This window comes from Panthera pardus, unplaced genomic scaffold (assembly GCF_024362965.1).
Source record: "Panthera pardus isolate Hobbes unplaced genomic scaffold, ASM2436296v1 HiC_scaffold_7, whole genome shotgun sequence".
Classification (NCBI taxonomy): domain Eukaryota; kingdom Metazoa; phylum Chordata; class Mammalia; order Carnivora; family Felidae; genus Panthera; species Panthera pardus.
Window position 1 is genome coordinate 63282825 of NW_026527002.1, and position 25705 is coordinate 63308529.

Below are 25705 nucleotides of genomic sequence, written 5' to 3' on the forward strand. Positions count from 1 at the left end.
ATATATCTTGTTATTTGGGGGAGACTCTAGAAGACGCTGGAGAATTCCAAGTGATTCTTTTAACCTTTCAAAATTGGTAATAAAATTGTTAAAAAATTTTCTTTCTGGACAAATAATCATGGTTTCCCCATGATTATTTCTTATTCATTTTTGTTTAATTGAAAAAAGCAGGCTTTTTTTTTTTTTTTTTTTTTTGGCTCAGTCCATTGAGCATCTGACTCTTGATTTCAGCTCAGGTCATGATCCCAGGGTTGTGGGATCAAGCCCCACATTGGGCTCCACTCTGAGCGTGGAACCTGCTTGGGATTCTCTTTCTCCTTCTGTCCCTCGCTTGTTTGCATTCTCTCTCTTAAAAAAAGCAGGAAAGTGGAAAGCACAGGTTAGTAGAGAGGTGAGAGCATTTGGAGATACGCTGAGAATATGAGAATAGAATATGAGCGACACAAAAAGAGACTTCTGCCAACCCCAGCCAAGGCATTGTCTCAATCGACGTGCTAAGCCACTAATTCCTTGATTCCCTGTGTGTGATACTTTAAGGATCCCTTTAGCCTGGCATGACTAAACATATAGGAGTGGCTTTATGCTGAAATAAACACTGAGTGAGGAAATGTCAGGACAAGTCATATGGATTTTGTGGTTGTATTTAATATGATTTATGAGATGTTTAAGCAGAAGTACATGAAAGGTATGCTACTGTTTGAGAAATGACTACAAAATCTTGAGGAGTCATGTTTCACATATCTTTATAAGACAGGCTAAATCACATTTTCATAGAGAAGGGTTGACATTTAGTGGTATTTGTTAAGCTTTAAAAAATTACTAATGATAAAAATCACACTCCTAAACTGCCCCACAATACTTTTATCCTTTTGTGTCATTCAGGAAGTTGACATGAAGGGACATAGGCTCCTATGGATATTCATTGGCTTTCATAAAAATTTTAGTTATATAGACTGACATAAACATACATTGAAACTGACTTTGTCAATGGAATTAGTAAGCTCTATAAGTATATTTTTTATTTAAATGTTTTCATCTTAGCATATTTGCAAAATAGCACTGGGATTGTCATCAGAGGACATGAGAGATGTGTGTGATAGCATTGATCTGGTAGTCTAAAACCTCACAAATCTCTTTTTTGAAGCCAAGATCTTTGTTAACAAACAAACAAACAAACAAACAAACAAATGAGTCCACATTTCCTTCTGTCTTCAAGTGAAGTTAACTTGTCCTCCCTTGGTATTATCTCCAGGCTGCCAAAAACCTCTTCAACTGAGCCTTACATTCAAGGCTCAATTAAACAAGAATGAACAAAGTGTTGCTCAATTGGTTTTTCATCAACATTTATAGCTAGGAGATTTATGAGCCCAATTAGCTTACATCTCATTCATCCAGTTGTCTAACTGAAGAATATTAATTAATGGGCAGCAACAGTTTCTAACTGACAGTCTACCTCAAAGAGGAGTGTTGGGAGTGGGGAGGGAGTATGGGGATAGCAGTAGGGAATATGTTTAAATGGTTTAACATATAGTTTATTTAGATCAAGGGATAGTCTTCCTACTTTAGAGTAGGGAAAAATTCAGTTGTGTTTCTTTTTTCTTTCTTTCTTTCTTTCTTTCTTTCTTTCTTTCTTTCTTTTGTTCTTTCTTTCTCTTTCTCTCTCTAACATTTTTTAACTTCCTTCACCCATTTCTCCTACCCACCCCCCCCCCCCCCAACACCTGCCTCTGGCCACCATGAGTCTGTTCTCTGTATCTAGGAGCTTGATTTGAGGTGGAGTTTGTTTATTTTACAGAGAAATAAAATCATTATCCTGATTGGTGCCTTTGAAGGACTTGTGGTCAGATGCAGATTCTTCCATGGGGAGATGAGTTTCAGGGCCCCCTCTGTTTTAACTTTGTAGTGTCTCCCATTGGCTACCTATGCTACCTGTGCGAATGTTTAGTCCTTCTATCCCAGAGGAGATACTAGAGAGAAATGGGATCTGATTCCTCCATGTGATGGAGAAAAGCTTTATCCCCGAGTGACATATTTTTTAATGTTTCTGACAAATTCTTACTGTTTGACAGGTAATTTTTTCCAGTTTTTTAAAAAATATAATCCCCATGGTCTGGTCACATGCACTTGTATTCTGAGATGAAGTCAGTGGAGAGGCCCTCGGCTTTGACCATAATTGCTGGTCAACTCTCTGGGCTTCAGTTTCTCTAAAATTGAGGCTTTTTTTGAGGCTTTTATCTAAGGTAATACCTACAAATTTCCAAGATTTTTGTGAATAAAGTGGCCAGGCTGTATCATTTAGGTTTGTTTGTAAATGGTAGGGATGCAGATAAAAGGAGCTTAGACAAAAGGGTCAATTTATTGACTACTGAGAAGTTTAGAAGTGTCCGGAACCAGGCACATCTGGATCTAAGTGTTCAAACAATGCCATCAAGATGAAGTCTTGCTCCCTTCTCTTGCTCTGTACTCATCCTCGGCCAGATTCTCTGAGTTGGCCCCAGTCGGATCCAGAATGACACCTCCCAGTTTACAGCTTAACCGGCCTGAGTAAAAAAAGAGCTTTTCTTTCTCAATAATTCCAACAAAAGTCCAGGAACTGAGTCATAGTGGCTTGGCTTGGGTCACATGCCCCTAAATCTGTCATTGAGTTCAAGGGCATGAAATAAACCGACTGGTCGGACCTGGTTGCCTCCCACCTCTGTATCTGGAGGGGAGAAGGGTTGTTACTCAGTTTTTTCCCAAATCATAAAGACCAAGAGTGGGGAAAAATAGATTCAAAGAAAGGGAGAATGGTTGCAAGACAGGCAAAAACAACAGATGTCCTCTACCCATTTAATATTATGACTTTTTTTATAGCCAAGAAGGAAAAAAAAAAAAAAAAAAGAAAGAAAGATTACCAGAAGGATGAGGTCCTCTCAGGAGAGACTGAAATAAATCTGTGTTTGAGTCACTCATCCATTTGCCAAATTAAATTGTAGGCTTTTGGTTAATGATAGGACGGACCAAGTCAGAGACTTTTGGTTGGTCTTAGGTAGCTCAGAATTCCAAGAGAGTTTCCGTTAGTTCTGTGGATGCTCTGGAATTCTGTCTCGTTCTCCAAGCTATTTTTGAGTTGACTTGGCATCCAAGGTTGGGTATATCATTTCCCTTTAAGTTCATGTATTTAGATGCCACATGATCCCAAATACTTTATTCCCTTTGTAGTCCCCATAACTTGGTGAATTTCTTGTTAGACTGCTTAAGGAAGATTTCAAAGAATGCTCAACTTGTCTTCTGTCACTGAATGTTGAAATGCCAATTTTGCAGTATCATCAACATAATTGCAGCATAGTGGAGAGCCTCCCTTACCAGACACCAGATCCAAAACAAAAGATCGCATGAAACAAAACATAGTCTCAAGATTAAGCTTTTTGAGGCAGTGACATTATGACCATTTTATTTATTTTTGAATGTTTATTTATTTTTGAGAGAGAGAGCGCGAGTGAGCATGCAAGTCGGGGAGGGGCAGTGACAGGAGGACAGAGGATCTCAAGTGGGCCCTTCCCTAACAGCAGCCAGCCTGAGATGGGGCTCAGACTCAGAAACCACGAGATCATAACCTAAGCAAAGTCAGACGCTTAACCGACTGAGCTACCCAGGTGTCCCGGCAGTGACATTATGATTGTGTGTCAGAGTATTTGAGAGACCTAGAGATTGGAAGCATTTATGTCATAAAATTCCAGCAGAGTATCCTGGATCCTGGATATTCTTTGCTTGTGCATCTCAGTAACTACTCATAGGACATTTTGGTGAGTCAAGCTGGTGGCATCGTTTTCAGCACAATAACCCAGAGAATGTATTTAGCCATGGTTCATAAGAATGAATGCACAAAGACAGAATTTCTTCTCCTGTTCCAAAAAGATAAATTAACTCCTTGCTTTTGGCACAAAGAGTTGAGGAAATCAGTCATCATTTGATCAGTTTAAATGTTTTCTTTTACGGCTAAGCCATTAGACCTAAATCACACATGCCAAAAGCAACATGGGTACATCCCCATTCATGTAACCCCTCTTTGTTGTTATTGGGAATTAAAGTAATATCATTTCCCAAAATTTTACAGTGCCTGTTCCAGTTTTCCCATGGCTTTGAGATTTTTATGTTGTTGCTTAACAGTAAAATCAATTTATATTCTATTGTTGAGGGTTAATAAAGTGCATGAACATCCATGAGAAATAGAGATGACAGAAAAGCACTTTTCTAGAATTGATTCCTGTAGAGTTCCTGGAAGCTTTTATGGAAATGGATAAATATCCATGCCATAAGGGTTTAGAAAATTTTTGTTTTATAGGTGACTCACAAAAGCTTGCAAGAGGCTCCAAAGTTGTGGGTAAGGGTTAGAAAGAAACAGCTCATGTGGGGTCCTGAACCTGGGAACCACAGACTGAACTGGGACGGCAACAAAACAGAGTGCAGGGTTTATGAACATTTCCTTACTATCGAATTCCTATCACAGCAAGATGTAATCTCACAAACACCTGGGAAAATTTTTAAGTCATTTTTAAAATTTATTTTGAGAGAGACAGAAAAAGAGAGAGAGAGAGAACCAGCTAGGGAGAAGCAGAGACGGGGGGCTTACAGAGGATCTGAAGCGGTCTCTGTGCTGACAACAGAGAGCCTGATGCAGGGCTCAAACTCATGAACTGTAGATCATGACCTGAGCCAAAGTCAGATGCTTATCCAACTGAGCCAACCAGGTGCCCCAACAATTTTTTATTTCATCATTTTGTCACATAGATAAGAAAATTTTTGAAGTAGACCTTAAGTCACTCTGAACAAATATATTACTAAAGATTATATGAAGTTCACTTTTGAAACTCCTTTATATTATCAATCATAAAAATAAAAAAATAATTTTCACATTCCATTTAATAAGTGGCTTTAATTTACTTATAGTTTTAAAAATCTTATTTGTATTTTTCAAAGAAGGATTTTGTCCATGGACAAGTTTTAAATGATATATATCATGTCTGTTCTAATAAATGTATGTTATAACACATGTATGTTTTGTTCCATTATATATTAAATTACAGATTGAAATTTAATAGGTATTATTCTTTCAAAATAGAAAAATTAACATTTTTATATTTTGTACTGTTCTGTTTTTGTTTTCTATATTTTATTTATATTTAATAAACTTCAATTAACAGTTTGAAGGAGTTCTTTTTTAACCAGCAAATAATATGTGTAATGTGTTTAATCAATGCAGTTTTTTAACACTGGATTTTTAAATTCCTAGAAATAAAGTTATATAAGGCATTAAGTAGATGGATACAACTTATGGGTAAAACTAAGATCAATCTAGATCTTTTTAAATAATTGTTCTTTTCATGGTAGCATCAATTCTTCCTTTTAACCAATTAACCATGTAGTATAAAATAATAAATGCTCTATGCCAATGAAGAAAACCCATTTGAGACTCTTTAGTAATTAAAGCCACCAAGGTAGGCAGCTTTGTCCAATGGAGTGATAAAGCCCTGACACGTAAGGGGTCCTCATCTGACCTCTGCAAGCTATCATGTTTGCTCATTTCATATGCACTCAGCCTCTCTGAAACTTTTATTTAGAAAAAGCATTTAGCTTACATTATTTTATGATATATTAATGGAAATTAAAGCAGTGTCCTCTGAGACTGTGATTTAGAGTTCTGAATTTAATTTCAGTTCTGCTACTTAGCCATATGGACTTGATTAAGTTACTAACTTTTCTGGCCTTCGGTTTCTTGTCTCTAGATTGGAGCAATTATAACTATTATAAGGATCAAATGAGCCGATACATGTAAAATCTTTAGGATAGTGCCTGGCACATGGTCAATGCTCATTCAATGCTGGCTAATATTATCTTTCTGGTTATTGTATCACTAAATACAAAGCACAGAACCTGGCACATAGTAAGCCCTCAGAAAATGATGAGTATAATAAATCCAACTACCCTAGACTCCAGACCCAAGGGCCAGCACTAATTTCTCCAGAAAGGCGAAGCAATCTTGCTGTGAGTATGGGAATAAAGAAAGTAGCCAACAGTTAATCAGGTCTGCTAGGTTCTTTGTGCTTCTGCCATGGTGGAGACAAGAAAGAGAAGGTTCTTTGTGGAGATGGCTGTATACTGCTGTCTTCTTCGTAGAACAAACAGAACTTTGGAACTAGGGCCTTGAGCCACTGAAGCACCATGTTTTACTTACTCAGTTGTGATTTTGAAAGAATAGAAAATGATTTTCAGAGTAGAGGCAGCTTTCTCCAAGCTTCCTAGGAGTCTTTATTGCAGTTGAAAGAAATCATGAGTGTTGGTTAAAAATTAAGCCTGAGAGGTAGGAAATCGGACATTCTGAGGACTTCCTGGCTGTCTCAGTGATGCTCTAAGCTCTTGCCTGCATTTGTAGCAGTTCTGAAAATAATCTGTGGATGAAGTTCCGGAAACCCTGGAGGAACACCTCTTCATCCACAGGCATAAGGATTGCCTAGTATCCTATAATTTCTAACTCCATACCTATATTTTTAGGCCACTGCCAAGAAGGGCATCTTTTTGCATGGTAGTAAGTTGTATGGGGCCAAAAGGATGTATCTTTTTGTCGATTTGTAACTGGTTGACTGTATTCTGGAGAATCATGTTTGTAAAAGAATATTCTAATTGCTAAAAAATATACTCACCTCCACACCAAGAGATCCAAGGTATCAGTTACGATGTGCACACACAATTATATGCATTAATAATTTGCCATTAAAGGGTTGATCTCTGGAGCCTTTTATTCTCATTTTTTTTAACATAGAAAATGTGATTTTTCAATTACAAAAAAATCAGTGGATGTATTAACTCTTTAGGAAAAGATACAGCACCTAAACAAGTGTAATTTGTTCTGAAGTTATCTGATTAGGCCATGCATAGTAAGTGTTTCAGAAGCAAGTTATCTACTGGTAGCTGTTTTTAAAAATTTCATGCGTGTACATTTTGCTCCACTTTGATTTTAGATACAAAAAAGCAAGAATCCACTGTGGGCGGAGGGACAACCAGGCATTGCTTCTACGGACTTCAGCCTGATTCAGAATATAAAATCAGTGTTTACACAAAACTTCAGGAGATTGAGGGACCCAGTGTCAGCATAATGGAAAAAACACGTAAGTTAAGTGTGTCCTCTCCTGATCCCTGTCTCTGTGAACAAACAGTATTTTAGGCATCCTGTTTTGATTCAAAAACCTTATTCCATTTAGAAAAATGTTAGCTATTGCTGCCCAGGAATATCTGTAATACAAGTTTTTGGTCCTCTTCTCCAGTCCCATAATTCACCGCATGTGGCCCACTGATGTCATCTGTATGGGTTTTTTCCATCCTCCATATGCTTCACAAGGGACTATAAGGCCATATGATAGCAAAGTGCTTGAAACAATGACCTATATTGTGATCTATATCCATAAGAAACTTTTGTGGTATGTGGAGTGTGAAATGAAGTTTAAGGACCGGGTCCTGACATTCAAACAATGGCATATTACCACAGCTATGAGGTGGGAATGGAGCCAAGATGTTCCAAATGGCTGACCCTCGAGTTATTGCCTACTTAAGAGGCTCTTGCACTTTTTCCAAGTTGGCTGCAGATCTGATGTACTGAAGGGAAAGGCAAAGTATAAAATTAAAACAAAGCACTTTTTACATGTTCTAAAGACCAAGGAGAGTGTCAACTTCTTGGAATGGCTTTTAATAAAGGATTCCTGACGTAAAGGCCACAAACATGAGAATGGTTTTAATTGTAGTGAATTCTGGGAAAACGTTTGTGGGCTAACTCAGGATCTTGAACTTAGGCTCGAAGTCTCTGACGATTTGTATCTGAATAGGTGGAAGGCGATGGGTTTTCTTGGTAGCCCCTCTATCATGTATCTGACATTTGGAAAGTTCTATTGTCTATGTGGTCTGGCATAAGCAGGAAGAAATCATCAACAATGCGTGACCTTCAAATGAAAGCGTAATAAATGGAATCATCCATTTTTTTTTCAGATATAAAGACTTCATTTCATAACTCTAAAATAGAGTTTGCATGTGCACTATATCTGCATTTTATATTGCGTATGTAGTTTTGAGGTGTAACCTATATATCATAAAAGTCACCTATTTTAAGTGTACAATTCAATGATTTTTAGTACATTCCAAGAGTTGTATAGTCAATACTACAATCCAGTTTTAGAACATTTCTGTCCACCCAAAGAGATCTTTCATACCCATTCACAGACAATCCTCTGTGTTTAACCTCAGGCAACTTGCTTTCTTTTCTTACACATTTGCATTTTCTGGACACTTTATGTAAATGGAAATAAGGAATATGTAGTCTTTTGCATCTGACATCTTTCACTTAGCGTGTGTTTTTGAGGTTTATTCATGTTGTAGGATGTATCAGTAGTATCTTTCTCTTTATTGCTGATTAGAGTTCTGTTTTATAGATAGAGAGGATCATATAATTTTAAAGTTATTAGGCTCCTGGTAGTGCACAAGATTTAGAGTCAAACAGGCTTGGTTGGGACTCTTTCTCACATTTACGGCCTTGGGCATTTCTACATCACTGAGCTTCTCTTTGCTCGGCAGTAAAATTTAATACCTACTATCTCATGTCATATGGTGGTGAAGATCCAAGAGAACCTGTTGAGGAAATTTTCTACCTGTATCTTATTGAACAAGTATTTGTTATCACCATGACTTTCTTCTTAGAAGTCACAAACTGATACTCATGGGTTAGATATCACCATCAGATATGTTTTCTCTGAGCCATACTTCCCTGCCCCCCGCCCCCCCAAGTTTTAAAGTATTTGTTGAAGGTTCAAAAGATTTGACAACACAGGACAGGCATATATCCTCATGGTGCTAATCTGCTGAGACCAACTGCTGTCTCTTTTTACACAGTAAATGTGCTCTCAAGTTTGCCACTCAATGTTTAGGCTAGTTCTTTGCTCATATTCATTACTTGCACGACCTCTAAAAATTTTTGAGTTTGCGATCCCTGGTCTATTTCAACTCCCCCTAACCCTAACTCCACAACTGTTAACTACCAACCCAGGGTTAATTTGGATAGCTCTGTGTGATGTAAATGTTTTCCTTATATTGGGGATGTCTATCTTCTTGTAGCTTCTACCCACTGGTTCTAGTTCAACCTTTGGAAGCAATGCAGATCAAGACTGCTCTGTCTTCTATGTGACAACTGCTCACGTATTGAAGTCAAGGGCCATCTGTATGCCACGTGGAGAATATAAATATGTGTTAATAGTTCATTGTGGTTCTTCCCACCCAAAAGATTCTTTGGCCAGATGTTCTGCCCAAACATATTGATCTGTCTGCCATTGCTTCTCATTGATTTGGTTCTTAGGATTTAGAACTTAGGATATGCCTCAATTTTCCACATTAAAGAAGATGGACAATTATAAAGATGACCCATTACTTCCACAGATTTTAAGATAAATAAATCTGGCTATGGAAGCATTTTATGGTGTTTTCAAGAGAGGTTTACAATCCTAGTTTTGGTATTAAGATAGCTCAATTTGTATTTTATTTTTGAAATGTTTTAGCTTCAAAAATTGTCTCTAAAAGATAAAAATGATGTGTGTATATATATATACATATGTACATATATATACATATATACATATATACATATATATACATATATATATATATATATATATATATATATATATATCCATAATAATGCAACAAAGGTATAAAGCACTTTGTTGACCTCCCTCTTTCCCCATTCTTTCTTCCCAGCTTGGTCTCCTTCAAGAAATTCTACCTGATAGATTCTATCCAATCTATATCTATATAGACATATATAGATATATTGATATATATCATATATATATATATCAGATTTTTTTATGTTTCACAAATGGGATCATACCATGGTATTATATGTCTTGCTTCATTTCACATACTAATTAATCTCAGTTTCCATATCAGTAATATACAGTTATCTCATTTTTTAATGTTGATTTTACTTAAATAATTTCATTTGATTGTCTCTTAGAATTGGAAAAGACCTTAAAATTAAAATTCATCTCTTCCAACCTTCCTGCCAGTGAAGGAATTCTGTTTACAACCATCCTGAAAAATAATCAGTCTGCCTGAACTCAAATCTTTCCCGCTGTTTGGTGCTTACTATCTCCAGAGCGAATGGCTATGCTTAGTTGAGAGATTTCCCTCAAATTAAACTAAGATAATAAAAAGACATTTCTCAGTTTTTCTTAAACTTTTAGTGTCAGATGAGAATAAGAAAAGAATATAGTAACATTTAGGATGTTTACCTAATGATGCCATAATTTTTTTGCCCTTTGCCACATGAACGGCTATGATAGTCACTGCTCTCACTGAATTTTCCTCTGTTCCTTTTCGTTAACCACACTTTGCATATTACATGAACTTCTCATCCCTCCTCATCCAGGTTAAACTGATGTGGACACACGGTAGTCTCCCAATGTCCTGCCATTTGGTCCTCAGAACTGAAAGTTTTCCAGATTCAGTCTGAGCAGAACAGAGAGCAAATTAGATTCCACTGGGGACCATATCTGGGGGATGCAGGGTGAGAAAGGAGAGAGGGCTATTGAGCGAGGATTGATGGTCAGTCCTTAGTTAGGCAGAATGAAAATGACGTTTATTATATGTGTGAAAGCAGCCAGAGACTAATCTGAAATAGGTTGGCAAGATTCTTGCCTTAAATCAGCATTAGAACCACTTTGTAGTTGACAGGTTGATTGCATTGACTCCTGCTGGGTAAACTGAATTGTGGCAAAATGGTATTTCAAGCTTTCAGTCTGAGTTTTAGGGGATGGAGGGAGCCAGTTTTCACAGGTTGAGGCTGATTTATAGTAGTCGCTAAATTCTCCAAGAAGACAATAGTCAAAATCATTGACTTTCCTGAAGAACTATGACTCCATGACCTCCCTCTCTTCGCCACAGATGTGATGGCTAATTGATGTTCTCTTGCCCTCTCCTTTACAGAATCACTTCCTACAAAACCACCTACTTTTGCTCCGACCATTCCACCAGCCAAAGAAGGTAAAAGAATAATATGATAATGCTGTGATTTTAGGTTTAGGGTTTCTGTTGGGTTTGTTTATTAAACAAACATTAAAAAGTAGAAAAGAGTACAAAGAAGAAAATTAAAAACACAACTTCATATCCCAGAGGTAATTCCTTCGTGCATTTTGGTGTATTTTTGCCCTCTGATTAAGTAAAATTTTCATTTTGAGTATATTTTCAAATAGATTTTGCTCTCATTTCAAAGTTGGAATCTAATCTTGATTTAATTTTTCCTTGGACACAGAGGACGGGGTTTTCTTTAATAAGCTTATAATTAGCATATCTTGTGATCCTTTTTAGCTTTAAATTCAAACCATAAATTTATAAAATTTTATTAATCTCAGAATTTAAGAGAACAACCACACCAGATCCTGGAGTATTACCTCACCTGGAGATGGTTTATTCTATATTATAAATAGCTTTGAGGGAATAAAGTTGCACTTAATAAAATAAAAACCCAGTGTGTTTTTTTTTCCCTAAAGAAAGGAGAAAGGCACATTATCTCATAGAATATTTGTGTGCAGCTGGCCTAAGTTTAAAAGATTCAGATTGTTGAAGATTAAATTGTTTGTTTCATCATAAAACAGAGTTAGCCACAATGATCCATACTAATAAGGGGAAGAGAGGCATAGATAATCTGAAACAACACAGGATACCAACAAAGGACTACTAAAAAATGCTTTCAGTAGAGTAGGTTTTTCTTGGTGTGTTTTTGCTTGTTATGTTGAAATCAGTAATACCTACTGATAATAGTTTCCCTGGGCTAGCATTAGGGTACATTTCCTGACATGTACCTATGGGTGGCAGGAAAGTATAGAGAGAATTGTAGAGCAGGGCTGAAATCTTGCTTATGGCTTCAGCCCAAATGCATACCACGTTGTAGATTAATCTGCTTCCATTGTGTCCCGTGGTTTTCTTCTGAATTTGAATTTCTCTGAAGTTACTGACTCAATAAGCAGAGGACAGGGTGCTCAGAGTAATAGTTTGGGCTTTCTTTTAATAAGTGAGCACTAGAGAGCATTTGTTGATACTTCTGTCTCTAAATTGCTTTAGTCCCTCATTTTTCTATTCTTTCATTTTCTGTTTTTGGGGACTGAGATTGGTGGATCTTTTTTTTCCTCTTCTGATTCCACCTGTTTGATAAAAGCTTCTCAGTCGTGAATAGGAAGTTGACCATAGGAAAGAAATGATTGTCAGGAAGTGTAATGATTAAGAGCTTAGAATATTATTATTTATACCTTTTCTATGGGAATGGGCTCTAGTTACCAGAAGGAAAAGATCATCTACTTTGTTGATTTGACAACTACTATGTTTTCTCCTTATCTCTGATTCAAAATTCATTCTTGGTCTTTAGTATGTAGAGCTGCCAAGGCAGACCTGGTGTTTATGGTGGATGGATCCTGGAGTATTGGAGATGAAAATTTCAATAAGATCATTAACTTTCTGTATACCACTGTTGGAGCCCTGAACAAGATTGGTGCAGATGGAACTCAAGTAAGGCTAATAGAACAATCTTTTTTTTTTTTAATAATTTTTTTATTAAGCTTATTTATTTATTTTGAGAGAGAGAGAGAAAGAGCAAGTGAGCATGAGTGGGGAAGGGGCAGAGAGAGAAGGAGAGAGAGAGAATTCCAAGCAGGCTCCGCACTGTCAGTGAAGAGCCCAACGTGGGGCTTGAACTCACAAACTGTGAGATCATGACCTGACCCAAAATCAAGAGCCAGATACTCAACCAACTGAGCCACCGAGGCACCCCCATAAAACAATCTTTAACTCATTCTATGTATTAAAAAAAAAGTATCCCAAGCTATTGTTAGGGCTAGTTGATATGAGTAATATAATGATCGGATTTGACTTTGAATGAGAGAATAGACAAGTCTGAGTTTGGAAGCAGCTTACTGATGCCTGACAGAGCTTGGGAAGATGCTAATCCTTAAAAGCTATTGAATTCAGCAAACTAAGACAAGTTGGAATGGCCACATCAGTAGATGTTTATGTACACAACAAAGTAGCTCCTCTAAGGATATACCCAATATTTTCCCTGCCCTCGAGGACATTAAAATCTTGAAAGAGAGGGTTATGGCCACAAATTACTGTAGATCAAGTAACACATAAAGCAAATCAAATTTATTCATTCAATCAAATAAATATTTATTGAGGATTTATTCTGGTCAGGTAGAGTATACTGTCACAATGATCATGACAACATCCCCAGTTTCAGAGTGCTCATCTTCTTAAAGGCAGGAAGAGGATGAGGATGAGAGGCAGATGTAAAACAGGAAACAAATAAATTCATAAAGTAGGGATGCAAACAGGGTGCCTGGGTGGCTCAGTTGGTTGAGCGTCCGACTTCAGCTCAGGTCATGATCTCACAGTCCGAGAGTTTGAGCCCCAAGTCGGACTGTGTGCTGACAGCTTGGAGCCTGGAGCCTGCTTCAGATTCTGTGTCTCCCTCTCTCTCTGCCCCTCCCCCACTCACACTCTGACTCTCTCTCCTTCAAAAATAAATAAACATGAAAAAAAATTTAAAAAGTAGGGGTGCAAGCTATGAAAACAGTTATATGATTTAAGTTCACTGAAGATTCTTTTAAACTGCATGGTCAGCAAAGACCTCTTTGAAAGGTGGCCTCCAAACTGAGATGTGGGTGATGTGAGGAGGAGCCCGAAAATAGAATTTCCAGAAAGGGAAGGTAGGAAGTACAAAGGGCCCAAGATGAAAATGAGTTTTGGGGCTTCAGATGCTAAAACTTGTGGCTAGAACATAGTGGGTAGGCACGTAGGGGGTAGGAAACAAAGTGGAAGAAAAAGACAAAGCCAGATCATCTTAATTCTTGTGAAACATTGAAGGAATTGATGTCATCACAAATGCGGTGGGAAGCTGCTGGAAAGCTTTAAGGAGAGATCCGATGTGCTTTTTTTTTTTTTAAATGTTTATTTACTTTTGAGAGATAGGGAAGAGCACGAGCAGGCGAGGGGCAGAGAGAGAGAGACACAGAATCCACAGCAGGCTCCAGGCTCTGAGCTGTCAGCACAGGGCCCGATGCAGGGCTCGAACTCACCAACCGTGAGATCATGACCTGAGCCGAAGCCAGACGCTCAACTGACTGAGCCACCCAGGCGCCCCCCGGTGTGCTTTTTCAAAAAAGGTCATTTTTGGCTTTTGTGGAGGGAATAGTCACACGGGTAAGAATAAGAGTGGAAGCGGCAAGACTCTTTGGGATGCTGCTCTCATGGTCCAGCGCAGAGATGAGGGAGGCCTGGGGGTGGGTGGTAGCAAGGAGATGCATGGATAGGAACAGATTTGGAATAGATTATGAAGGAATGGCTAGGAACATGGGATGTAAGGGGAACCATAAGAGAGAAATAGATAAAGTGCTGAGGCATTTCGGGGAAGAAGAAACTTGTTGGGAAAAGCAGAGACAGGGCCAGTTCTCTAGAGATGGTGGTCTCCTTGGCTGTGGACCTTGATAAGCCGGTGGCAACTGAAGTCTCACATGATCAAAGAAAGCACTTTGAAGACGCTGTATTTACTCCCTCCATCATCATTCTGAAAAACAAACAAAACTCCAATAAATTAAAAGTGGCTCCAGAGTTCCACTGGAATAAAAGCAAACTGTAAGAAATGAAGCCAGGGAGGTTTTTATTGCAGTATTTAAGAACACAGATTTTGAAGTAGGATTTATCTGGCTTTGACTGTGGGTTCTGCCAGTGGCCACTTTTGGGATTTGGGGTAAGGTAAGGGGCTTTTGAGTGCCTCCATCTCCTCGTGTGTAAAACAGTGGAAGAGTAGTAATTACTTTACAGGTTTGCTTCATGAGGAAAGCCTTGTAAATAATCCACCACCAATTATCTGACATTTGTCCAATTACAGGGGTGCTTTTTTTCCACCTGTCAAATGACATAGCAAAAGGCCTACATACTATAGAGAGAGTTTTGTGAGCCCAAGGGAGATTTTAAGAGATTAACTGCTTCCACAGGGCGCCTGGTTGGCTCAGTCAGTTAAGCATCTGACTGGCTCAGGTAATGCTCTCACGGCTCTGGAGTTCAAACCCCATGTCAGGATCTGTGCTGACAGCTCAGAGCCTGGAGCCTGCATCAGATTCTGTGTCTCCCTCTCTCTCTGCCCCTCCCCTGCTGACAGTCTGTCTCCCTCTGAAAAATAAATAAACATTAAAAAATTTAAAAATAAAATAAAATAAATTGCTTCCATGGAATATTACTCAGTGATCAAAAAAGAATGAAATCTTGCCATTTGCAACAACATGGATGGAACTAGATTAGAGTGTATTATACTAAGTGAAATAAGTCAGTCAGAGAAAGACAAATCTAAGATTTCACGCATGTGTGGAATTTAAGAAACAAAACATATGAACATAGGGGAAGGGAAGGAAAAATAAGATAAAGACAGAGAGGGAAACAAACCATAAAAGACTCTTAAATACAGAGAACAAACTGAGGGTTGATGGAGGGGAGGTGGGTGGGGGGATGAGCTAATTGGTGATGGGCATTAAGAAGGGCACTTCTTGGGATGAGCACTGGGTGTTACATGTAAGTGATGAATCACTAAATTCTATTCCTGAAATTATTATTACACTACATGTTAACTAACTTGGATTTAAATTTAAAAAGATAATAATAAAATAAAATAAAACAAAATAGACTGTTTCCTGGGGCGTCTGGGTGGCTCAGTTGTAAAGTGTCTGATTATTGATTTCAGCTCACGTTATGATCTCACAATTCGTGGGCTTGAACCCTGTGTAGGGCTCAGCGCTGACAGCGTGGAGCCTGCTTGGGATTCTCTCTCTCCTTCTCTATGCCCTTCCCCCACTCTTTCTCTCTCTCTCTCAAAATAAATAAATAAACTTAAAAAAACTGCTTCTTGAAAAATACTTAGAGAACAAACATGCTCTTTAATGTGTTGTCAGATTTGGTATGTAACCTGTGTAAAATTTTAAGCCAAGGAAATTGTGTTTGGGTTAAAAAGGAAATTAAAATTACAGGTGAATCATGCCATTGTGTGTGCTCTTTGGCCCAGGGAAAGTTCTTTATATATGTGAAAACAAATACATCTTCTCTCTCCAGGTTGCAATCGTTCAGTTCACTGATGACCCCAGAACAGAATTTAAACTAAACGCCTACCAAACCAAAGAGACCCTTCTTGATGCAATTAAACATATTTCATACAAAGGAGGAAATACCAAAACAGGTAAGAACAACAACAACAACAACAACAAAAACTCAGCAAAGACCCAAAGTAATTAATTACTAGTAATTACTGATATGACAATTTTGGAGGCATAGTAATATAGATTTTTTTGAAAAAGATTTTTCACTCATCTAAGAATTTCCTTCCCACCCTTCCCTCCCCAATAAAACAAAAGTGGGAAGGAATAAAATTGAACTGTTGTCTTCCTTTGTTTCAGGAAAAGCAATCAAGCATGTCCGAGATAGTCTGTTTACTGCAGAGTCAGGTACCAGGAGAGGCATCCCAAAGGTCATCGTGGTCATAACTGATGGCAGGTCACAAGATGATGTGAACAAAATCTCTGGGGAGATGCAATCAAATGGTAAGTTTTACACAGATAAATAGTAGTGGCCACCAGTCATGTTGCCATTGTTTGTGGGTACAAATTTATAGGCTACATCGGAATGACTTTAATGTTTCTAAATCTTTCTTAATATTTAATCTAAACCTTTCTTTTTTTTTTTTAAATTTTTTTTTTTCAACGTTTTTTTTTTATTTATTTTTGGGACAGAGAGAGACAGAGCATGAACGGGGGAGGGGCAGAGAGAGAGGGAGACACAGAATCGGAAACAGGCTCCAGGCTCCGAGCCATCAGCCCAGAGCCTGACGCGGGGCTCGAACTCACGGACCGCGAGATCGTGACCTGGCTGAAGCCGGACGCTTAACCGACTGCGCCACCCAGGCGCCCCTAATCTAAACCTTTCTTAATATTAACTGGACAATGTAGTTTTTAAAAACTTTCCAGGTTATAAATCTATTATTTTGCTGTATTTTCCCTAATACTTTATTTACATACAGGACACCCTATATAAGAAATTATAGCAATTAAGTGCATTACTGTGAAAAGGCCCATTATAAAGGGCCAGGGAGGGACCCTGATCACAGGAACTCCTCAAGCCTCCTCATCTGTAAAATGGAAATTCTCCTTGGATTATCATGAAGATTACATTATTTTTTTTAAAATTTCTTTTTTAATGTTTATTTTTGAGAGAGAGAGAGAAAGAGAGACAGAGACAGAGACAGAGCGTGAGCCGGGGAGGGGCAGAGAGAGAGGGAGACACAGAACCCGAAGCAGGCTCCAGGCTCTGAGCTGTCAGCACAGAGCCCAATGTGGGGCTCAAACTAACAAACCATGAGATCATGACTTGAGCTGAAGTAGGACGCGTAACCGACTGAGCCACCCAGGCGCCCTGAAGATTACATTATTTAAGACATGCCTGGCAAATAGTAGGTTAATATTTATTTGCATTGAAGCATGACCCATTTCAGGCTGCTAAACCTATTAATATCTGGGCTTTTACATGGAAAAAAGAAAACTAAGATAAAGTTTCTCTGTTTCAACTCCATTTCATCCCATAAATCTTAAAATAATTATTATATATATGTAGAATAAAGATGTTCCTCCAATGGCAACGATATCGTCTCAAGCACTAATTGGGGCATTGACCACCCTGGGTTTCTTTAAGATGGAAAACCGCCTCAGGGATGATGGAGTCATCATCATGTAGTGAAATATGTGCATGCAGAATTCTGGTGGACTGTGGAAAATGACTTTTCCACCCCCCACCCGCCCTCCTTCATAAGCACATTTTAAATATTGGAACGTGTCTTATATTGCATTATTTGTATCTTGTACAGTTTGAAGTAATCGAAATCCCTTCCCCTTCCCCAGGCTACAGCATCTTTGCTGTTGGTGTGGCCGATGCGGATTACTCAGAGCTGGTTAGCATTGGCAGCAAGCCCAGCTCACGGCATGTCTTCTTCGTGGATGACTTTGACGCCTTTAAGAAAATTGAAGATGAGTTGATTACTTTTGTCTGTGAAACCGCATCAGCAAGTTAGTTCTTTGGAATTTGTACTTCACTCATGTTGCTTAATGGTTGAAATATTTAATACCGGTTAAATCATGAGTCCTGTCTAGATCCAAGGAAAGGGTATTGACTCGCAAGCTGTTTATTATGCGGACATGAAGTTTTGTGGTTTTGAGCATTGGGAAGTAAACCTCCCCTCTCCCTGTTTTCGGGTTTTAGGTAAAGACTTTTCCTAATGAGGGGAGAGTCTGTGCCTAAAAACAGCCCTGCTTAAAAGCTGCAGCAAATGGTTTCAAATGTATTAAGACTGCTCATCAGGGTAGCACGTTAGAAGTGAGACTTCTCCCAACACGTGCTCTCAAGAGACCACCATAGATTTTAATAGACGCGTGAGAGGAGAAGGAAGCCTTGTCCTTTTGGTTGTAATGGGCCAAGCGAGAGCATTTCAGTCTTTAGGAATCCACAGAAAACCATAGCCACATCTGGTTTGGATTCCCTTCACAGTTGACTTCCGCAAAGATTATGTTAGCTTCCTGTTCTGAGGATGGGGAAAGAATATGTTTGGAAAATATCTAAATTAGTGTTTTATATTGTTTGTTTCATTTCCTAGCCTGCCCACTGGTGTTCAAGGATGGCATTGATCTTGCAGGTATGCATTATCACAATTTTTCCAAAAGCAAATACATTAGCTCTCATTTGGGGTCCAGAATTTTTTCATAGACTGATTTTGAAATTTAAGATCCTTAAATGCCTGTGTTTTTCTTTCTTTCTCTCTCTTTTTAGGATTTAAGATGATGGAAATGTTTGGTTTGGTTGAAAAGGATTTTTCATCTGTGGAAGGGGTTTCTATGGAGCCTGGTACCTTCAATGTGTATCCCTGTTACCGAATTCATAAAGATGCCTTGGTTTCCCAGCCAACCAAGTACGTTTCCATTGCAAGATGTTAAAGCCAATCATTTGTTACTATAGCTCAAAGTGAAAATTGTGTCAACTTGAAATACGCTATAATAGTTCCCAGTAGGATTTTCCATGATGATAAAAACAGGTGATGTTCAGATTGCTTTGTTTAGGAACCTCAGACTCATGCATAATCCTGGTTGAATTTTAATATCTGTTAGTCTGAGGAAATGTATATAGATAGCTTACACTTACCTAGAGCTGCTGTATACCAGGCATCATTCTAAGTGATTATGTATATTAACTCACTCAAAGCTCCAAACATTTCTATGGATTAGATTCAGTTATTGTCTCAATTCTGCAAATAATAAAACTGAAGCACAAAGAAGCTAAAAGACTTGAATGAGATCACATGGTTTGTTTACTGAAAATACTGGGATTTGCACTTGGCAATCAGGCCCCAGGGCCCACACCCTGAACCATTTCATGCCAGTGCCGTGAATTCAGCTGATTTTTAATCTTTGAGAGATCACAACAGCAACTCCATATAGTTGAAAAGTAGTGTCGGGATTATGTAAAAATCACATTATCTACTCACTTTACAGTTTGTGATGCACCTACGGATTCTTGCCCATTTATAGCAATTCTGCAAACTCTGGGGGTACTTGAGATTGCAGGTTGGGAATTCCTGGTTCAAGGAATCATCTCTCAAGATGTTGGATATTTTACATTCCAAATCAACATTTGTTTTTGTCTCCAAATGCCTTCGGTATTGTAATGTGAAACATTTTCAAAGTCCAGATTTTGATGTAGTGCATGCGTGTGCATGAAAAAATGGGAGAGAACGTATTAGAGTATTAAACTCATCTATCCAATTTATCCACAAGTTGCTTTTCCATCTTCTTCAAAATATTATTTATTAAATTCTAGCCTATTACAGTAGTATCCAAGTTATTGTGTTGTGCTTCATTTGGGGGAATAATATTTGAAATGAGGTCTCTATTAGTAATTTAAACTATTTACTGTTAAAAGTATAGCTTCATTTTCTAGAAAATTGTTATAAATGCCTTTGACCTATATAGAATATATGTGGTTTTCGTTTTTTTGTTTTCTTTTTTTACGTAGTCTAGGAATGAATATTAGATTTGTTTTTACATTTATTTATTTTTGAGAGACAGAGAGAAACGGAGCACAAGTGGGGGAGGGGCAGAGAGAGAGGGAGACCCAGAATCTGAAGCAGGCTCCAGGCTCTGAGCCGTCAGCCCAGGGCCCGATGCGGGGCTTGAACTCACGAACCGTGAGATCATGACCTGAGCCGAAGTCGGACGCTCAACCGACTGAACCACCCAGGAGCCCCTAGGAATGAATATTAAAATGGATATTTGAAAAGTTCTTCCTGGAAGCCTAGCCAAAAATGAGAATTGTCAAAGGGAAGATCCTCTGCCCCACTGAAATGGCTCATCCAGTGGGCAATGCCGTCCAGTTGCTAAATCCATTCAATGGCTCCCAGCCCTCATCTCACTCCACCTGTCACCAGCATTTGACAATTTCTCACTTCCTCCTCCAGGTTTCACTCTCCTCATTGGACTTCTGGGACACACACTCTTGAGTTTCTGTCTACATTACTGGCTGTTCCATTTCAGTGCTGCCTCTTCTTGCCTCCACTTCTTCATGTTGGAGGGATTAGGCCTGGATCCTTGTTTTCCCTGTCTATACCCTGATGATCTTTTGAATAGTATTCAGCATTGTTTATATGCCAATGACTCCTAAATTTGTATTTCCAGTCTAGACCTATTTCCCCAATTTAGACCTGTGTGTGTAATGGTGTACTAGACATCTTGCTTGGATATCTAAATGGGCATTTCAAACTTTGCATGTTCAAGACCACATCCCTGACCCTCACTCCAGAACCAGCTTCACTTATTACCTTTTTCATCTTAATGGCAACTACATCTAATTAGTTTGTCATGCAAAATATTTGACACTTGCTCTCATGCTCTATATCCATTCTACTGAGGAATCCTGTTGTCTGTGCCTTCTCATCACCTCCATTGCCTTCACCCCATATGAGGCACTGTCATCTCTTCCCTAGATCACTGAAGCAGGCTTTTAATGCTTCCTGCTCCTACTTTTGCTTTCCCAGAGTCTATTCCCCAGGAAGCAGTCAGAGTGATTCTTTTAAAATGTAAATCATGCCATTCCAAAATCTGAAATTGATTCTCCATTCCCCTTGAATTAAGAGTCAAAGCTCTTGAATGGCCCATCTGGCTCAACCTTATCTGGGTACCTATCACCTCTTTGACTTTACTTCCTCTTCTTACCTGTCTCCTTCAGTCCATTCTCCAGACACATCAGGCACACTCCGTTTTGGTGTCTTTGTAGTAGGTGGATGTCTTTGTCTTCTTTGAGTTTTTCTTCAGATATAACCTTTTCAATGAACCTTTGCTCAAATGTAACCTTCTCAATGATCTTTGAAGTGAAACCAGCAGTGATGACTTCAATTAACATTGCAAAATAGTACATTCCAGCATTCCCAATCCCTATTAAACAGCTCTATTGTTCTTGTTTTGTTTTTTGTATGGCATGTTTGCCTTCTAATACACTGTTTAATCCATGCTGCTGGAATTTAATGTTTCTACAAAGAGAGGAACATTGTTGGTTTTATTCATTGACATAGCTTAAGTGCCTATTACAATGTCTGGCACATAGTAGGCACACAATAAATGTTAGATGAATGAATGAACTAATATATAAACAAAATGAATGAAATGAAACATTTTTATCTATTCAAATCAAACTTTCATTTTCAAATTCATGCTCAATTCCCATATTCTCAAATTTATCCACTGTTATGGGGCTCCTACATGTGGAAAGGGCTCTATTTGTTGCTTCAAGGAAAAAGTTTAAAGTATATAAGAGATCCACTTAATTGTTAGAGAGAGATAAGCTGGCGTAGCAGGTGTGGTTTCCTGGAGGCAGATCCAGAGGTGGAGACAAGGATGCAAGGAAGTTGACGTGGGTATACTCTCCTGCAAGGGAACAGAAAGAGGTGAGATGAGACAAAAGAGAGAAATGAAGCTATGAAGCAATATCAGTGAGACTCTCAGTTGTTCCACATACAGGAGTTCTGAAAATGGAGCTACCTCGACTGGAATGAGAGGCTCTGGTCTTCATATGCCCTCAAACACCAGCTATTGAAACAGCTGCCAAAAAAAAAGTTGGCATGACTTTGGGGGAGGCTTTTCTTCTGCTGAGGCAGTTTTAGAAGCAAGTTGGTATTCGAGAGTTGTCTACACACATCACTCCCAGAAGCAGGAGTTACATATTCTCAATTCTTGAAGGTAGATCTGGAATGGTACATCCCAGCACGAAGCATGGACAAGAATGCAACTAACTACAACTTACAGTAGAAAATGCAAATGTCTTTATAAAACGACTGTAGTGGAGATGAGCACTAGGTGTTATATGTAAGTGATGAATCACCGAATTCTACTCCTGAAACCATTATTACATGATATGATAACTAACTTGGACTTAAATAAAATGAAAAATAAATAAATAAAAAGTCTGTACATAAACATTATTTATAATACCAAAACTTTTGAAATGACTTAAATGTTTGATAAGAAGTGACCAGTTAGATAAATTACAGAACAGCCAGACAAGAAAAGATTGTACAGACGTTAAACATCATACTTTAAAAAAAAAAAAATTGAAGGAAATACGAACGGTGTAGTAATTGCTGCTAAGAAGAAAGAAGGGGTAGCATTATATAGATTGGAGAAATACTTACAGACATTCTTTAAAAACTGGAGGGAAATGTACCGCATCAAAACAGTGGTCACCTCCATGGGATTAATGGTGATCTGTTATTTTTTTTTTTCTGTTTTTCCTAAATGTTTTAAGTGTATTTGCTTTTATAATCAGATAAATAACTTTTTTTAAAGGGATGCAATAAATGGTTTTTTTTTCCCCATTTTTCAGGTATTTGCATCCAGAAGGATTGCCCTCTGACTACACAATGAGTTTTCTATTCCGGATTCTTCCTGACACTCCAGAAGAGCCATTTGCTCTTTGGGAGATTTTAAATAAAAATTCTGACCCATTGGTTGGAGTCATTTTGGATAGTAAGTGTATCTATTTACATATTTGCACCCACATGTGTGAGTAGTGTGTATAACATACCATGCTGTCTTGCCTGTTTTGTGTACGATTGGCCTTGAAGAGCATGGGTTTGAACTGCCTGAGTCCACTTCCACAAGGATATTTTTTGGTAAATGTAGCGCAATATTGTAAGCACGTTTTCTCTTCCTTATAATTTTCTTCATAACATTTTATTTTCTCTAGCTTCCTTTATTGTAGGAATACAATATATAATACCTAGAACATACAGAATATGTGTTGATGGACTGTTTGTGTTAGAAGTAAGGCTTCTGGCCAACAGTAGGCTATGTGTAGTGAAGTTTGGGGGAGTCAAAAGTTACATGTAGATTTTCTGCTACTTGGGGTGTTGGTGGCCCTAACCCTCACATTATTCAAGGGTCAATTATATATTGTAGAGTAACTCATTTATCTTAAACCCTGAGTAAATACTGACAACAAATTATGTGCCAGTTGATTCATTCACTGATCCACTCATTCTTTCAACAAACATTCATTGAGTTTCTACTATGTGCCAGCGCTAGGCTCTGGGATTCGGTAGTGGGCAAGGTAGAGAGAGAGAGACAATTACTGAGATAGTAAAGATTTTCGGAAGAGCAAAGTTGATGGTGGGGGAATGGGGAAGGCCAGTGGGAGGGGAGAAACCAGAATCATTTTTTGTACATGGATATGATAAGTGGAAGATTCTTCTTTTGGGGTTTCTTGACCCAGTTCCAGTGTGTGTGTGGGAGGGGTGTCAGGAGGGTGGAGAGTTTTGCACACAACATCAAACAGTTCTCAGATACCAGCAGGATGTCTGAGAATTCAGCTCAATTCTAGTACTGTCAACCCAGACATAGCATCAGATTCCGTAGGTTAACGGTTCAGTCCCATAAGACTGTATCCTGCCACCCCTCTTTCAGACTCCAGTTGCAAGCCAGGCTGTTGCCTGTGTTTCTGGTTGGCTACAAACAGAAGTTTTCCCGCAACACGCCCCCCGCCCCCTGCCCAAAGAAAATCAATCAATCAATCAATCCCACGAGCTTGTCCTCGGATTTGATTAATTTGCTAGAGTGGCTCATGGAACTCAGAGAAACATTTTGCCTGCTAGATTACTGCTTTGTTATGAAACGATATAGCTCAGGGACAGCCAGGTGAAACAGATGCATACGGCCAGCTATGTGGGAAGAGGCACAGAGGTTCTATGCCCTCTCCAGGCATTCCACTTTCCCTAGTCTCCATGTAGTCAGCAACCTAAAAGCTCTCTGAACCCTGTTGTTTGGGTTTTTATGAGGTTTCATTAAACAGGCGTGATTTATTAAATCATTGGCCATTGGCAATTGAACTCAATTTCTAGCAACTCTCCACTCCCAAGAGGTGGGGGAAGAAGTGGGATTGAAGGTTCTAACTGTAATCACAGGATTGGTTCTCTTGGCAATCAGCCCTCCATCCTTAGGTTGCCTAAGGGCTTTCCAAAAGTTACCTCATTAATGTAACAAAAGACATCTTTGTAGCTCTTATCACAGAAAATTCCAAGTGCTTTAGGAGCTGTGAGCCAGGCACCATGGACCAAGACCAAATACATATGAGAAATACTTATTTGTTCATCTGAATGACCAAATATATATCACAGTGCCTATTTCATATCCCAGAAAAAAATGCCAGATTTGCAGCAACATATTTGGGGAAGAATTCTGGGATGGGGATATAAATTTGCAAGTTGCATATGTGTGGCATATAAGCCATGATACTGTGTGAGATCATCTAGAGAGTGAGTGGGAAGAGAAGAGGTCTGAAGACAGGGGCATCCCATTGTTTGGAGGTTAGAAAGTTGAGGGGAGCCAGTGAAAGAAGCTTCTCAATCATATGCTCTTGGATGTCACCCATGATGATCATTTAAGAGGATCATCAGGTTTTCGGTTAATGTCACTAAGTTTTCTAAAGACGTTTTTAGTTTAGGATTCCAATCAAGCTAGGAACCAAAATTTGGTGGCTATTGTTAGGTGCTAACTCACAGACAAATATGATATTGTGAAAGCATTTTGCATGCGTACTGAAACTAAGGGAAAGCCGTAGATTAAAGGGGTATAAATAATAAGCTCCCTATGCACATGAAACTTAAAAACCAAGAAATCTCTCAAAATGATTAAGACTAGCTCGTTTCCTTTGATATCACAATCAATAATTACCATGTAACCTAGGAATTAATTAGTGAAAAAAATGCCTTTTTTTATTTTTTGTGATATAATATTCCTTGTAACATGAAATCCTGAAGATTAGGAAGATTTCGTTCGTTTGTGGATTTAGTTTATTCATAGTAAAAGGCATGCTGGAATATCCCTCTTCTGGAACAGTATAAATTGCATGTCCTAGAAAAGCTGGTTGCTCCAGTGGGTCAATAAAGCAAAGGGTCTGGTTTCTAGGTCTTAAGATATGATTAGCTTTATTCTCCCTTTTTGTCTGCCTCTAGTCCCAGCTTCAGACAACCGTCCCTGAGCAAGGTGTTGGGGATGAAAGTACAGGGAAGAAA

At 38.5% G+C, this 25705-nt stretch overlaps 1 protein-coding gene across 5 annotated transcripts in view; it reads left to right on the forward strand.

The window, feature by feature from the left end:
* The window catches only part of COL14A1 (collagen type XIV alpha 1 chain), a 210989-nt gene that overhangs the window by 102897 nt on the left and 82387 nt on the right, over positions 1-25705 (forward strand). For all 5 annotated transcript variants that reach the window (XM_019459943.2, XM_019459946.2, XM_019459942.2 and 2 more), the window contains exons 24-32: positions 6999-7145; positions 11002-11058; positions 12437-12576; positions 16165-16288; positions 16506-16649; positions 18000-18164; positions 18749-18787; positions 18922-19060; positions 23020-23162. In XM_019459943.2, the coding sequence (XP_019315488.2) occupies positions 6999-7145; positions 11002-11058; positions 12437-12576; positions 16165-16288; positions 16506-16649; positions 18000-18164; positions 18749-18787; positions 18922-19060; positions 23020-23162 (1098 nt within the window). The remainder of the gene's footprint in view (positions 1-6998; positions 7146-11001; positions 11059-12436; positions 12577-16164; positions 16289-16505; positions 16650-17999; positions 18165-18748; positions 18788-18921; positions 19061-23019; positions 23163-25705) is intronic.